We start from the raw sequence: 15,068 nt of genomic DNA, 5'->3' as shown, positions 1-15,068 counted from the left end.
CTTCTGAGAAAATAAAAGAGTCCTACTAACTTCTAATAGACCCTCCCCCAAATCCCTTCCAAACTCTCCCAACCCCAATGACACTTCAATCTTTCCCTCTCTTCAACATCCTGACAACAATATCACAACACATACAAGTCTTGATATTATCTCAACTAACCGATGACCCCGTGCATTTAAAAAAAAAAATGTTTACCTTTATTTTACTAGGCAAGTCAGTTAAGAACAAATTCTTATTTTCAATGACGGCCTAGGAACAGTGGGTTAACTGCCTGTTCATTGACTCTGTACCGGTTCCCACCTGTATATAGTCTGTTTTTAGTCTCACTATTGTTACTGCTGCTCTTTAATTACTTGTTACTTTTAATTCTTATTCTTATCCATATATATTTTTTTGTTGGTTAGGATCTTGTAAGTAAACATTTCACTGTGAGGTAAAAACACCTGTTGTATTCAGCATTTCACTGTGAGGTAAAAACACCTGTTGTATTCAGCATTTCACTGTGAGGTAAAAACACCTGTTGTATTCAGCATTTCACTGAGGTAAAAACACCTGTTGTATTCAGCATTTCACTGTGAGGTAAAAACACCTGTTGTATTCAGCATTTCACTGTGAGGTAAAAACACCTGTTGTATTCAGCATTTCACTGTAAGGTAAAAACACCTGTTGTATTCAGCATTTCACTGTGAGGTAAAAACACCTGTTGTATTCAGCATTTCACTGTGAGGTAAAAACACCTGTTGTATTCAGCATTTCACTGTGAAGTAAAAACACCTGTTGTATTCAGCATTTCACTGAGGTAAAAACACCTGTTGTATTCAGCATTTCACTGTGAGGTAAAAACACCTGTTGTATTCAGCATTTCACTGTAAGGTAAAAACACCTGTTGTATTCAGCATTTCACTGTGAGGTAAAAACACCTGTTGTATTCAGCATTTCACTGTGAGGTAAAAACACCTGTTGTATTCAGCATTTCACTGTAAGGTAAAAACACCTGTTGTATTCAGCTCATGTTACACATTAAAAACCCACTGCCCCATTCCACTACTTTGACCCTATCTGCTCCTGCACCATGACAACGACCTGGGAGGACGGGACACCACCACTCAACACACCCTGGAACTCTTCTGAACTCAAATCTCATATGACCAAATACTTCTCTGGTTCTGAACTCTTCTCCACACCTTCTACCTCACTGAACTCTCCCTCATTCATTTCCATTTCACCTCCAGAACTCAGTCTGGGGCACGACTCTGTTTGCACTTGAATTATAACATTTGAAATGTCTCTATTCTTTTGAAAATAAATGTTGTTTAATGTTTACTGTTCATTCATGATTGTTTATTATCTACTTCACTTGCTTTGGCATAGTAAAGATATGTTTCCCATGCCAATAAAGACCTTTGAATTCAATTGAGAGAGAGAAAGCTCCATGTTAATGTATAGGGGACATGAGTCAGTCATGGTTACTCATGGTTATGTGATGAGGCAGCCCAGTCAGTTACATGAACCAGTCTATTCTCTGAAGGGGTCCAGACAGCCTGTTCCCAACAGTGGGGTCAGTAGGAATAAATAGGGGCCCCTCTCTCTCTCTCTGACTGGAGGAGAGAAGTGAAATGGTGTGTCTCCTCTGGTCAACAATACTCACCTTGAAAGACTCCACAGCCTGTTGGAGCTCCTTCAGCTCCTTCTCTCTCTCCTGGAATCTCTGCTGGACCTTCTGCTGACTCATCCCCAGCTGTCTCTGTGGAGAATCACTCTTCAATGAGCTATCAAGCTTTATTAGTCCAGTAGATCAATAGTATAGTAATGTGACATAGGACCCATAGAGAGGAAGGTCTACAATCCTGAGGAAGTCCCTTTACAATATTATATTATGTTGCTATGTGAATGATTATAGTTTTTATGGTAGGCCTACATGTATCAAGGGGTTGAGACTGAACTTTGGACTCATAAAAGGCCATTCAGAATGATAACAGTGTTTGACTTTAGAAAATGGTGATACATTTGAAGAATCTGGGTTAACATATCTATATACTCAAGCTTTGTTTTCATATTTGTGGATCCATTTTCGTTTTGTATATACTATTATGATCTTATATTCAAACAGATTTAGTTCCTACTGTATCTTTAATTCTTTGTTTATCAGACAGTCAACAACAAGTTGTTCTGGTCTTACCTGTTTCTCAGTCCTCTCTGCTGCAGTTGACACTGTATCATGGCCTTTATGTTCATCCATTGTACACAGATAACAGATACACTGCTGATCGGTACGACAGTAAACCTCCAGCAGTTTGTCATGATGAGAGCAGATCTTATCCTGTAGTTGTGCGGTGGCTTTGACCAGCTTGTGCTTCTTCAAAGCAGGAAATTCATAGTGAGGTTGGAGGTGAGTCTCACAGTAAGAGGCCAGACACACCAGACAGGACATGAGGGCTTTCTGCTTTCTGGTCCCAGTGCAGAAATCACACGCCACATCTCCAGGTCCAGCATAGCACAGAGCAGGAGGGGGAGCAGCCTGGAGTCCTGTCTTCCTCAGTTTCTCTACCATCTCAGCCAGCACAGTGCTCCTGTTCAGAACAGGCCTTGGGATAAAGGTCTGTCTGCACTGTGGACAGCTGTAGAAACCTTTCAGATCATCCTGATCCCAGCTTTCTTTAATACAGCCCATACAGTAACTGTGTCCACAGGCAGTAGTCACCGGATCCTTCAGTAGATCCAGACAGATGGAGCAACAGAACAGTTCCTGATTCTCTGCCATCTTGGTGCTCTCTCCCGTAGGTTAAGCAATGGCAGTATGAAAGATGACTTTCTGTTTTATGGAACTCTACACCAGAGGAGGGGGAGTGGCTTCCTCCTGGACTGGGTTCTCTGTATGTAGAGGGGGAGTGGCTTCCTTCTGGACTGGGTTCTCTGTATGTAGAGGGGGAGTGGCTTCCTTCTGGACTGGGTTCTCTGTATGTAGAGGGGGAGTGGCTTCCTACTGGACTGGGTTCTCTGTATGTAGAGGGGGAGTGGCTTCCTACTGGACTGGGTTCTCTGTATGTAGAGGGGGAGTGGCTTCCTACTGGACTGGGTTCTCTGTATGTAGAGGGGGAGTTGCTTCCTACTGGACTGGGTTCTCTGTATGTAGAGGGGAGTGGCTTCCTACCTGACTGGGTTCTCTGTATGTAGAGGGGAGTGGCTTCCTACTGGACTGGGTTCTCTGTATGTAGAGGGGGAGTGGCTTCCTACCGGACTGGGTTCTCTGTATGTAGAGGGGGAGTGGCTTCCTACCTGACTGGGTTCTCTGTATGTAGAGGGGGAGTGGCTTCCTACTGGACTGGGTTCTCTGTATGTAGAGGGGGAGTGGCTTCCTACTGGACTGGGTTCTCTGTATGTAGAGGGGGAGTGGCTTCCTCCTGGACTGGGTTCTCTGTATGTAGAGGGGGAGTGGCTTCCTCCTGGACTGGGTTCTCTGTATGTAGAGGGGGAGTGGCTTCCTCCTGGACTGGGTTCTCTGTATGTAGAGGGGGAGTGGCTTCCTCCTGGACTGGGTTCTCTGTATGTAGAGGGGGAGTGGCTTCCTCCTGGACTGGGTTCTCTGTATGTAGAGGGGGAGTGGCTTCCTCCTGGACTGGGTTCTCTGTATGTAGAGGGGGAGTGGCTTCCTACTGGACTGGGTTCTCTGTACGTAGAGGGGGAGTGGCTTCCTCCTGGACTGGGTTCTCTGTATGTAGAGGGGGAGTGGCTTCCTACTGGACTGGGTTCTCTGTATGTAGAGGGGAGTGGCTTCCTCCTGGACTGGGTTCTCTGTATGTAGAGGGGGAGTGGCTTCCTCATGGACTAGGTTCTCTGTATGTAGAGGGGGAGTGGCTTCCTACTGGACTGGGTTCTCTGTATGTAGAGGGGGAGTGGCTTCCTCCTGGACTGTGTTCTCTGTATGTAGAGGGGGAGTGGCTTCCTCCTGGACTGTGTTCTCTGTATGTCGAGGGGGAGTGGCTTCCTACTGGACTGTGTTCTCTGTATGTGGAGGGGGAGTGGCTTCCTACTGGACTGTGTTCTCTGTATGTAGAGGGGGAGTGGCTTCCTACTGGACTGGGTTCTCTGTATGTAGAGGGGGAGTGGCTTCCTACTGGACTGTGTTCTCTGTATGTAGAGGGGGAGTGGCTTCCTACTGGACTGTGTTCTCTGTATGTGGAGGGGGAGTGGCTTCCTACTGGACTGGGGGTGTGGTTTCTTTAATAAGGAAGTATGACAGTGTGTGGGGGGTAGACAGAGCTGAGCAGGACTCGGGAGAGGCAAAGGTCGAGAGCCTTGCGTCCTCCCGAAATGCAACCCAACCAAGCCGCACTGCTTCTTGACACAATGCCCACTTAACCCGGAAGACAGCCGCACCAATGTGTCGGAGTAAACACTGTACACCCGGCGACCGTGTCAGCGTGCACTGTACACCCGGCGACCGTGTCAGCGTGCACTGTACACCCGGCGACCGTGTCAGCGTGCACTGTACACCCGGCGACCGTGTCAGCGTGCACTGTACACCCGGCGACCGTGTCAGCGTGCACTGTACACCCGGCGACCGTGTCAGCGTGCACTGTACACCCGGCGACCGTGTCAGCGTGCACTGTACACCCGGCGACCGTGTCAGCGTGCACTGTACACCCGGCGACCGTGTCAGCGTGCACTGCGCCCGGCCTGCCACAGGAGTCGCTCGTGCGCATTGGCACAAGGACATCCCTGCAGGCCTTTAGGTGCTGCTGCTCCAGTTAGTTTCTGTTCTCTGGCAGGTCTCCACCCAGCTGGGTCCTTTGCAGATACCAAAAAACAGGACATGTCACTTACAGTGGTCACACCCAAACAGCACTTGGCTGCATTCCTGAGTTACACAAAGACTGTTTGTTTCAGTGGAAACTTACAATACAATAACTATGCATCATTCTCTGAGTAGAAAACAGATTGACAGAGGAGACCTACAGGTAGTGGGTTAGTGTGGGTTACTGATCCTAGACAGAGGAGACAGGTAGTGGCTTACTGATCCTAGACAGAGGAGACAGGTAGTGGGTTAGTGTGGGTTACTGATCCTAGACAGAGGAGACCTACAGGTAGTGGGTTAGTGTGGGTTACGGATCCTAGACAGAGGAGACAGGTAGTGGGTTAGTGTGGGTTACGGATCCTAGACAGAGGAGACAGGTAGTGGGTTACTGATCCTAGACAGAGGAGCCATACAGGTAGTGGGTTACTGATCCTAGACAGAGGAGACATACAGGTAGTGGGTTACTGATCCTAGACAGAGGAGACCTACAGGTAGTGGGTTAGTGTGGGTTACTGATCCTAGACAGAGGATACATACAGGTAGTGGGTTAGTGTGGGTTACTGATCCTAGACAGAGGGGACATACAGGTAGTGGGTTAGTGTGGGTTACTGATCCTAGACAGAGGAGACATACAGGTAGTGGGTTAGTGTGGGTTACTGATCCTAGACAGAGGAGGTCTACAGGTAGTGGGTTAGTGTGGGTTACTGATCCTAGACAGAGGGGACATACAGGTAGTGGGTTAGTGTGGGTTACTGATCCTAGACAGAGGAGACATACAGGTAGTGGGTTAGTGTGTGTGTTTGTGGTGCAGTGTGAGTTGACTACAGAAATTATCCTAGGTGTCTGTTGCCTGGTCATAGATTTGTGTCCTCGCCAACTCTATTACTGTCATTGTCAAGCCAATCATTTTGCATCACCATGAGTGACAAGGAGTTGGCATTATGACACAAATAGACTGGGACTCAGGCTAAGGTCTGCAGCAGTGAGGAATGTGTGTGAGAATGTGGAAGAGCATGTTGTGGAGAGAACAGAACAGTGGAAGACACACTATAGATTATTCAGAAACTAGACACACTCCCCCTTTATCTGACTAACTAAGAAATAAGAACAGAGGACAACATGGTCAACACAACAACAACAACAGACCACTGGGGGAAATAAGAACAGAGGACAACATGGTCAATACAACAACAACAGACCACTGGGGGAAATAAGAACAGAGGACAACATGGTCAATACAACAACAACAGACCACTACAGACCACTGGGGGAAATAAGAACAGAGGACAACATGGTCAATACAACAACAACAACAGACCACTGGGGGGAATAACAACAGAGGACAACATGGTCAATACAACAACAACAGACCACTGGGGGAAATAAGAACAGAGGACAACATGGTCAATACAACAACAACAACAGACCACTGGGGGAAATAAGAACAGAGGACAACATGGTCAATACAACAACAACAGACCACTGGGGGAAATAAGAACAGAGGACAACATGGTCATAACAACAACAACAGACCACTGGGGGAAATAAGAACAGAGGACAACATGGTCATTACAACAACAACAACAGACCACTGTGGGAAATAAGAACAGAGGACAACATGGTCATTACAACAACAACAACAGACCACTGGGGGAAATAAGAACAGAGGACAACATGGTCAATACAACAACAACAGACCACTACAGACCACTGGGGGAAATAACAACAGAGGACAACATGGTCAATACAACAACAGACCACAACAACAGACCACTGGGGGAAATAAGAACAGAGGACAACATGGTCAATACAACAACAACAACAACAGACCACTGGGGGGAAATAAGAACAGAGGACAACATGGTCAATACAACAACAACAGACCACTGGGGGAAATAAGAACAGAGGACAACATGATCAATACAACAACAACAACAACAGACCACTGGGGGAAATAAGAACAGAGGACAACATGGTCAATACAACAACAACAACAGACCACTGGGGGAAATAAGAACAGAGGACAACATGGTAAATACAACAACAGACCACTGGGGGAAATAAGAACAGAGGACAACATGGTCAATACAACAACAACAACAACAGACCACTGGGGGAAATAAGAACAGAGGACAACATGGTCAATACAACAACAACAACAACAGACCACTGGGGGAAATAAGAACAGAGGACAACATGGTCAATACAACAACAACAACAGACCACTGGGGGAAATAAGAACAGAGGACAACATGATCAATACAACAACAACAACAACAACAGACCACTGGGGGGAAATAAGAACAGAGGACAACATGGTCAATACAACAACAACAACAGACCACTGGGGGAAATAAGAACAGAGGACAACATGGTAAATACAACAACAGACCACTGGGGGAAATAAGAACAGAGGACAACATGGTCAATGTTGGCGACATTTACCTGTGTCACGGCCGTCGTTAAACGAAGACAAAGGTGCAGCGTGGTGAGCATACATTTTCCTTTTTATTTGAGTAAATGTCGCCAACAAAACAACAAACTAAAAACCAATCATGAAGCTTACAGGGCAAAGTCCCACTAACAAAAGTCAACTTCCCACAATGGCACAAGGGAAAAAGGCTGCCTAAGTATGATTCCCAATCAGAGACAAAGATGGACAGCTGTCCCTGATTGAGAACCATTCCAGGCCAAAACATAGAAATACTCAAACCTAGAAAAAAGAACATAGAATGCCCATCCAAATCACACCCTGACCAAACCAAAATGAGACATAAAAAGGCTCTAAAGTCAGGGCGGACAGTACCCCCATGGGTCGGTCTCCGGCCGCAAAACCTGAACCTATAGGGGAGGGTCTGGGTGGGCATCTATCCGCGGAGGCAGCTCTGGTGCGGGTCTTAGACCTCGCTCCACCTCTGACTCGGCCCCCTTTGGTGTCACCTCTGGTGCGGGGACCCTCGCCGCGGACCCCGGACTGGGGACCCTCGTTGCGGGCTCCGGACTGGGGACCGTCTCCGGAGGCTCCGGACTGGGGACAGTCTCCGGAGGCTCCGGACTGGGGACCGTCTCCGGAGGCTCCGGACTGGGGACCGTCTCCGGAGGCTCCGGACTGGGGACCGTCTCCGGAGGCTCCGGACTGGGGACCGTCTCCGGAGGCTCCGGACTGGGGACCGTCTCCGGAGGCTCCGGACTGGGGACCGTCTCCGGAGGCTCCGGACTGGGGACCGTCTCCGGAGGCTCCGGACAGGGGACCGTCTCCGGAGGCTCCGGACAGTCTCCGGAGGCTCCGGACTGGGGACCGTCTCGTTAAAGGAAGACAAAGGTGCAGCATGGTGAGCATACATTTTCCTTTTTTTAGTAAATGCCACCAACAAAACAACAAACGAAAAACCAACCGTGAAGCTTACAGGGCAAAGTGTGACTAACAAAAATCACACCCTGACCAAACCAAAATGAGACATAAAAAGGCTCTAAGGTCAGGGTGTGACAACCTGGGCATTAAAACATTCTGCACTTGAAATTGGGGCAAGTGCTTAATTAATTAGAAAAAATGTATACTGTATTACAATGTGGGGAAATTACATTATTACTTAAGTTATTACATTGAGATTACAGTAATTTTTGGTTATTACATTATAATTTGCAGTATGCCTGTCGGGCCCTTCACTCCTAGTGCCACTGACAAGGGACCAATGTGTCACTAGAGGCAGGACTGAGACAACACTAATGACTGTCTCATGCTGAAAGTCCAAGTCAATATCATGCATTTACTGCTCAAGTTACTCCATATACTTTGACTAGTCTAGTCATTCCATAAATGTTGTTGGGTATTGTACCTTGACCAATCAAATTCATAAATGTTGTTGGGGATTGACCAATCAAATTCTTCCATGTATTAAAACAACAGTTTGGTGTGTTATTAACTGATCAATCAAGTCATTCTGTACATTTCACCTTTTTTTATTTACAATATAACCTTCTCTGTCAGATCCATCATCCCTTCTGTTTATCCAGGTAATACCTCCTGCTGACCAGCCAATCACATCAAAGTGCTCTTTGCTGCCTGGTGAGAGAGAGGCCATCCCTATGATCAAAACCTGGAAAAACAAATATACAAAAAGAAAAAGGCCAATTTTGCTCACTGGGATCCATCCAAATCTCCTTTAGTTGATCTTGAACAAATCCTGGGCATCGAAGGACACCGCTGTGGAGCCCTGGTTGGTGGTGATCATAGGGTCAATGCTGTTTCATATTGACGTTGCCACAGGATCCTGGATGGTACTTCTTGAAAGAGAAGAATCAGAGGGGGTTGGTTTGGTTGGAAATGTCATTACATGTTAACAGCTGTAACATTGTCTGAATAGTGATGAAAATCAAGTGCTGTACAGGACTTACAACACATTGAGATGGTACTGAAGCTTTGAGATGTGAAGATATGGCTGTTACTGCAGTGGCCTGGTGGACTGACAGGGTTGGTGGGATGAGATGGTACTGAAGCTACGTGACGTGAAGATATGGCTGTTACTGCAGTGGCCTGGTGGACTGACAGGGTTGGTGGGATGAGATGGTACTGAAGCTACGTGACGTGAAGATATGGCTGTTACTGCAGTGGCCTGGTGGACTGACAGGGTTGGTGGGATGAGATGGTACTGAAGCTACGCGACGTGAAGATGTGGCTGTTACTGCAGTGGCCTGGTGGTCTGACAGGGTTGGTGGGATGAGATGGTACTGAAGCTACGTGACGTGAAGATGTGGCTGTTACTGCAGTGGCCTGGTGGACTGACAGGGTTGGTGGGATGAGATGGTACTGAAGCTACGCGACGTGAAGATGTGGCTGTTACTGCAGTGGCCTGGTGGACTGACAGAGTTGGTGGGATGAGATGGTACTGAAGCTACGTGACGTGAAGATATGGCTGTTACTGCAGTGGCCTGGTGGACTGACAGGGTTGGTGGGATGAGATGGTACTGAAGCTACGTGACGTGAAGATGTGGCTGTTACTGCAGTGGCCTGGTGGACTGACAGGGTTGGTGGGATGAGATGGTACTGAAGCTACGCGACGTGAAGATGTGGCTGTTACTGCAGTGGCCTGGTGGACTGACAGGGTTGGTGGGATGAGATGGTACTGAAGCTACGCGACGTGAAGATATGGCTGTTACTGCAGTGGCCTGGTGGACTGACAGGGTTGGTGGGATGAGATGGAGGAGTCTGGAGGTCAAAACAGGATGAACAAACAAAACATCAGAAATACTGATTTATTACCAACTGTTAAACTCTAAAATATATGTCTGGAAACTTTAGACACAGTTTGTTAATAAAAAACATAATTTACAACAGGTATACCTGGGTTCTCTGGATTAGACTGAATAAAAGTATGGTTGACACCAATGTAATGGGTTAAGAAGTTGTGTTCCTTGTTGGCAGTGGAAGCTGGAACACACAATCACCCCAATCAGAACACCTACAGAACATTCTGCTGTTTGTAAATCAACTTCCTCTAGATCTAGGATATGTGTTCAGTGTAACATAGGTAATATCACGTTGACATCACTGGAGAAGAATCTGTACTTACCTGATCTGTGGCTCTGCCTGGCTCCTCCCACAAGGAGGTGGAGCAACATGGGGGATAATGGGGGAGGGGTGATACCAGCCGCTCAACAACAGACCGACAGGCAGTTCTGGGAAACAGAAGGACATTTCTGAGAAGTTACACCCCTACCTTTGTCTTGACGTATCAATTATTGTTTGGTTATGTGCAAGCTATGGCATATAAATGCAGCATTCAGTGGGGTGAATGAACTCTGTTTGAGCTTTTCTCTGCATTCGTTTGAGGTCATCTGTTTACAACCTAACACCTTGCTTCGATGTATTGACTTTAATGCCTAAATGTTTTGATTCATCTTCACAATTAGAATGAAATGAACCTTGTTTTCACATTAAACATCAAGAAAAGGTTCTAATCTTCCATCACATGATGATAAACACAAGCAGTATCTGTAACAGCACCGTTTCTAGACAGACAACAGAGGAGGTTCATGATGATAAACACAAGCAGTATCTGTAACAGCACCGTTTCTAGACAGACGACAGAGGAGGTTCATGATGATAAACACAAGCAGTATCTGTAACAGCACCGTTTCTAGACAGACGACAGAGGAGGTTCATGATGATAAACACAAGCAGTATCTGTAACAGCACCGTTTCTAGACAGACGACAGAGGAGGTTCATGATGATAAACACAAGCAGTATCTGTAACAGCACCGTTTCTAGACAGACAACAGGGGTTCATGATGATAAACAGACTTGTAAGTCGCTCTGGATAAGAGCGTCTGCTAAATGACTTAAATGTAAATGTAGTACAATTATAATATAGGTTAACATAACTGAAGAGGTATAGTTTAACTTTCATAAAAAATGCTCAAAATTAGTTGAAAAGATTCTTCACCTCCACAAATGAAGTATTAAAAACAATTAAATGTGTAAACAGATTCAAGTTGTGAAATCCACTGATTTGGGATCTGGTGTTACACTAAAAGGGCATTATCCTCTACGGGATCGGTCTCCCCCTGTGAGACGGTTGAGCTAACGTAGGCTAATGTGATTAGCATGAGGTTGAGCTAACGTAGGCTAATGTGATTAGCATGAGGTTGAGCTAACGTAGGCTAATGTGACTAGCATGAGGTTGAGCTAACACAGGCAAATGTGATTAGCATGAGGTTGAGCTAAAGTAGGCTAATGTGATTAGCATGAGGTTGAGCTAACGTAGGCAAATGTGATTAGCATGAGGTTGAGCTAACGTAGGCAAAAGTGATTAGCATGAGGTTGAGCTAACGTAGGCAAAAGTGATTAGCATGAGGTTGTAAGTAACAAGAACATTTCCCAGGACATAGACATATTTTTCAAAACGACAACTGCAAGATTGATGTCAGACTACAAGTTAATGTTCATGATGTCACTGTCTACAGACATGTGGATAAATGTAGTCTTTTATTGTTTACTACACTACTGTACTCACTCTGGTTACTACACTACAGTACTCACTCTGTTTACTACACTACCGTACTCACTCTGTTTACTACACTACCGTACTCACTCTGTTTACTACACTACCGTACTCACTCTGTTTACTACACTACCGTACTCACTCTGTTTAGTACACTACCGTACTCACTCTGTTTAGTACACTACCGTACTCACCCTGTTTAGTACACTACCGTACTCACCCTGTTTAGTACACTACTGTACTCACCCTGTTTACTACACTACTGTACTCACCCTGTTTACTACACTACTGTACTCACCCTGTTTACTACACTACTGTACTCACCCTGTTTACTACACTACAGTACTCACCCTGTTTACTACACTACAGTACTCACCCTGTTTACTACACTACAGTACTCACTCTGTTTACTACACTACAGTACTCACTCTGTTTACTACACTACAGTACTCACTCTGTTTACTACACTACAGTACTCACTCTGTTTACTACACTACAGTACTCACTCTGTTTACTACACTACAGTACTCACTCTGTTTAGCACACTACAGTACTCACTCTGTTTAGCACATGGCCTCACATGTGAATCCTTAAAGAGATGGGTGGGGTCGATACTGAATAGGGGTAGACAAAAGAAGAGCTCTCCAGTTGGTGTACCAAAACATTCAAGGCCCATTACCTCAAAAGTGGGGTTACAAGTTTATCAACATTCACAGCAGAATTACTTTCCCATTGTTCCTCAACTGTAGTGTATGACAAACCATTTTCTATCTCTGAGTCTCTACTTATATCCAATGTAAAACACAATTTAAAATATTGATACATAAGATGGAATAGAGCCGGAAGGTCACAGTTGTCATCTCATTGTTACTTAAGGAGTAACACAGCTCAGTCTATTATATAGACAGTGGGTGAGTTCTCTCCTGGGTAGTTGCAAAAAACTTCCCCAACATTCTTTGAAAACCCGTTTGGAAGATTCACGGAATCAGGAGGGAATAAGAACTTTTTGGCGCCAACCTGTTACTCATTGACACTTTTTTGATATTTTTATACGGGGACATAAAACAAAAAAATGAAGTTTGAAATGAGTGGGCTAATCCCCCTTTAGCCCCCTCGTGGCTCCAGGCCCGATTCAGATCTAGTGTGATTGAGACAAAAATAGCAGCTTTAGCCAACTTTTTTGGCTAGCTCTGGCTCTAATAGTACACCAACTGCGGAAAGCCAGCCAAGTTCATTTACTTCTGTTGAAATTAAAGGCTACAAAACATTTCCAAACACACAACAGTTGTTAGATCGCAATATGATGCTGCTATTGTCACAGCACTATTTACATCATCAGCAGACACTCTTATGCAGAGCTCGGGTTAAGTGTCTTGTTCAAGGGCACATTGGCAGACTTTTCACATCATTTGTTCGAGGATTAGATCCAGAGACCTTTCGTTTACTGTCCCAACGCTCTAGGTTACTTGCTGCCCCATCTGACAGAAGGCTAGAGGCTAAGGTTGGATGCTAGACCTGAACTGGCTGTGGTAGCTACTAGCTAGCTAGTTTATTCACCTCATTCGAGAAGGGATGAAACATTAGCTAACGTTAAACGTCAGTTTCACTACTAGCTCAACAGTGGGAATAAACACTTGTGTAGTTTTTTTCTCTTCTGTTGAGTCAATCAGTTACCTTGCCAGCTACATCAGTCAACTCAAGAGTAGCTGGTTTCTGCTCTGCTTGCTTATACAGGAAAGTACGACTTTTGCTTGTGAGACTTTTGAATGTCGGTCAAAAGGGTAATAAAAGTATTATGGGAGTCATTTCTATTTTTGTACAGTGTCCTTCGCGACCATCTGCCATTCGGTGTCATTAACAGAACTGTGGGAAAACAATGCCTGACAGGCGGGGGCAGAGGACACTGTATTGGTTGCTCCCGCTTCCCGATGACACAGCAGGTGGGAGGCTGGAGTAACATCATGTTCTAGCTAACCAGCTAGCTTGCTAGTTAGCTAAACTTTTTGTTAGCTTGCTAGTTAGCTAATATTTTTGTTAGCTTGCTAGTAAGCAAGCACATGGTGTCACCCCTGCCTCCCTACTGCTGTGTACCGGAGAAAACCGTGCCCAACAGGCGGGGATGAAGGACACTGTCTATCAATTAAATGTGTGAAATGCATTCATTCGGTATCTGGTGTTCACCTGGGACTCTCTTTCTTACTGGTATGTTAACACATTTTGCAGGTCAAAACTCCATCCAACCAAAACAGGCTGAAATGTCAGACAGCTGTTACACTAAAGGGGCATTATCATTTTTGCAATTTTACAGTATTATTCCAACATCATAGTGTGAAAATATATATCAAAATGCAGCAAAATCACATTTACCTGTGTCACGGCCGTCGTTAAAGGAAGACAAAGGTGCAGCGTGGTGAGCATACATTTTCCTTTTTATTTGAGTAAATAAACTAAAAACCAATCATGAAGCTTACAGGGCAAAGTCCCACTAACAAAAGTCAACTTCCCACAATGACACAAGGGAAAAAGGCTGCCTAAGTATGATTCCCAATCAGAGACAAAGATGGACAGCTGTCCCTGATTGAGAACCATTCCAGGCCAAAACATAGACATACCCAAACCTAGAAAAAAGAACATAGAATGCCCATCCAAATCACACCCTGACCAAACCAAAATGAGACATAAAAAGGCTCTCTAAGGTCAGGGCGTGACAACCTGGGCCTTAAAACATTCTGCACTTGAAATTGGGGCAAATGCTTATTAAATTAGAAAAAATGTATACTGTATTAAAATAGGGGGAAATTACATTATTACTTAAGTTATTACATTATGAGATTACAGTAGTTTTTGGTTATTAGATTATAATTTGCAGTATGCCTGTCGGACCCTTCACTCCTAGTGCCACTGACAAGGGGCCAATGTGTCACTAGAGGCAGGACTGATAAAACACTAATGACTGTCTCATGCGGAAAGTCCAAGTCAATATCAAGCATTTACTGCTCAAGTTACTCCATATACTTTGACTAGTCTAGTCATTCCATAAATGTTGTTGGGTATTGTACCTTGACCAATCAAATTCATAAATGTTGTTGGGTATTGTACCTTGACCAATCAAATTCATAAATGTTGTTGGGTATTGTACCTTGACCAATCAAATTCATAAATGTTGTTGGGTATTGTACCTTGACCAATCAAATTCATAAATGTTGTTGGGTATTGTACCTTGACTAATCAAATTCTTCCATGTATTAAAACAACAGTTTGGTGTGTTAT

At 45.0% G+C, this 15,068-nt stretch overlaps 3 protein-coding genes and 1 long non-coding RNA gene across 10 annotated transcripts in view; 1 reads left to right on the top strand and 3 right to left on the bottom strand.

Annotated features, from left to right (window-relative positions):
- Positions 1–2,975, bottom strand: part of LOC135561370 (tripartite motif-containing protein 16-like) — a 38,692-nt gene extending 35,717 nt beyond the window's left edge. The window contains exons 1-2 of one of the 7 annotated variants that reach the window (XM_065002861.1): positions 2,181–2,975; positions 1,650–1,745 (exon numbers count right to left, since the gene is read on the bottom strand). In XM_065002861.1, the coding sequence (XP_064858933.1) occupies positions 1,650–1,745; positions 2,181–2,762 (678 nt within the window). In that variant the 5' untranslated portion in view covers positions 2,763–2,975. The remainder of the gene's footprint in view (positions 1–1,649; positions 1,746–2,180) is intronic. The other 6 variants (XM_065002862.1, XM_065002863.1, XM_065002864.1 and 3 more) reach the window with 6 other exon arrangements.
- Positions 2,976–3,790: 815 nt separating this feature from the next.
- Positions 3,791–9,021, bottom strand: LOC135561381 (protein TsetseEP-like). The gene is made up of 3 exons (XM_065002881.1): positions 8,939–9,021; positions 7,737–8,098; positions 3,791–4,789 (listed from the first exon to the last, which is right to left on the bottom strand). Exons 1-3 carry the CDS (start codon positions 8,946–8,948, stop codon positions 4,658–4,660), a joined length of 504 nt encoding a protein of 167 aa, XP_064858953.1. The 5' UTR covers positions 8,949–9,021; the 3' UTR covers positions 3,791–4,657.
- On the top strand, positions 5,057–10,035 carry LOC135561400 (uncharacterized). Its single transcript, XR_010459400.1, has 2 exons — positions 5,057–7,284; positions 8,811–10,035. It is a non-coding gene; the product is annotated as an uncharacterized LOC135561400 (long non-coding RNA).
- ddb2 (damage-specific DNA binding protein 2) overlaps positions 9,921–15,068 on the bottom strand; it is a 118,104-nt gene continuing 112,956 nt past the window's right edge. The window contains exons 11-13 of the mRNA XM_065002873.1: positions 10,367–10,472; positions 10,138–10,224; positions 9,921–10,002 (exon numbers count right to left, since the gene is read on the bottom strand). Coding sequence (XP_064858945.1) covers positions 10,152–10,224; positions 10,367–10,472 — 179 coding nt within the window. The 3' untranslated portion in view covers positions 9,921–10,002; positions 10,138–10,151. The remainder of the gene's footprint in view (positions 10,003–10,137; positions 10,225–10,366; positions 10,473–15,068) is intronic.

The sequence above is a fragment of the Oncorhynchus nerka genome, linkage group LG17 (genome assembly GCF_034236695.1).
Source record: "Oncorhynchus nerka isolate Pitt River linkage group LG17, Oner_Uvic_2.0, whole genome shotgun sequence".
In the NCBI taxonomy this organism is placed as follows: domain Eukaryota; kingdom Metazoa; phylum Chordata; class Actinopteri; order Salmoniformes; family Salmonidae; genus Oncorhynchus; species Oncorhynchus nerka.
This window is presented reverse-complemented; position numbering and strand designations above follow the sequence as displayed.

Bases quoted from the DNA above. Each gene is read 5' to 3' on its own strand.
- LOC135561381 (XM_065002881.1), bottom strand. The intron at 4,790-7,736 runs GTGACACCAAAG...GTATCTGCAAAG, and splicing joins CGAGGGTCCCCGCACCAGAG to GACCCAGCTGGGTGGAGACC.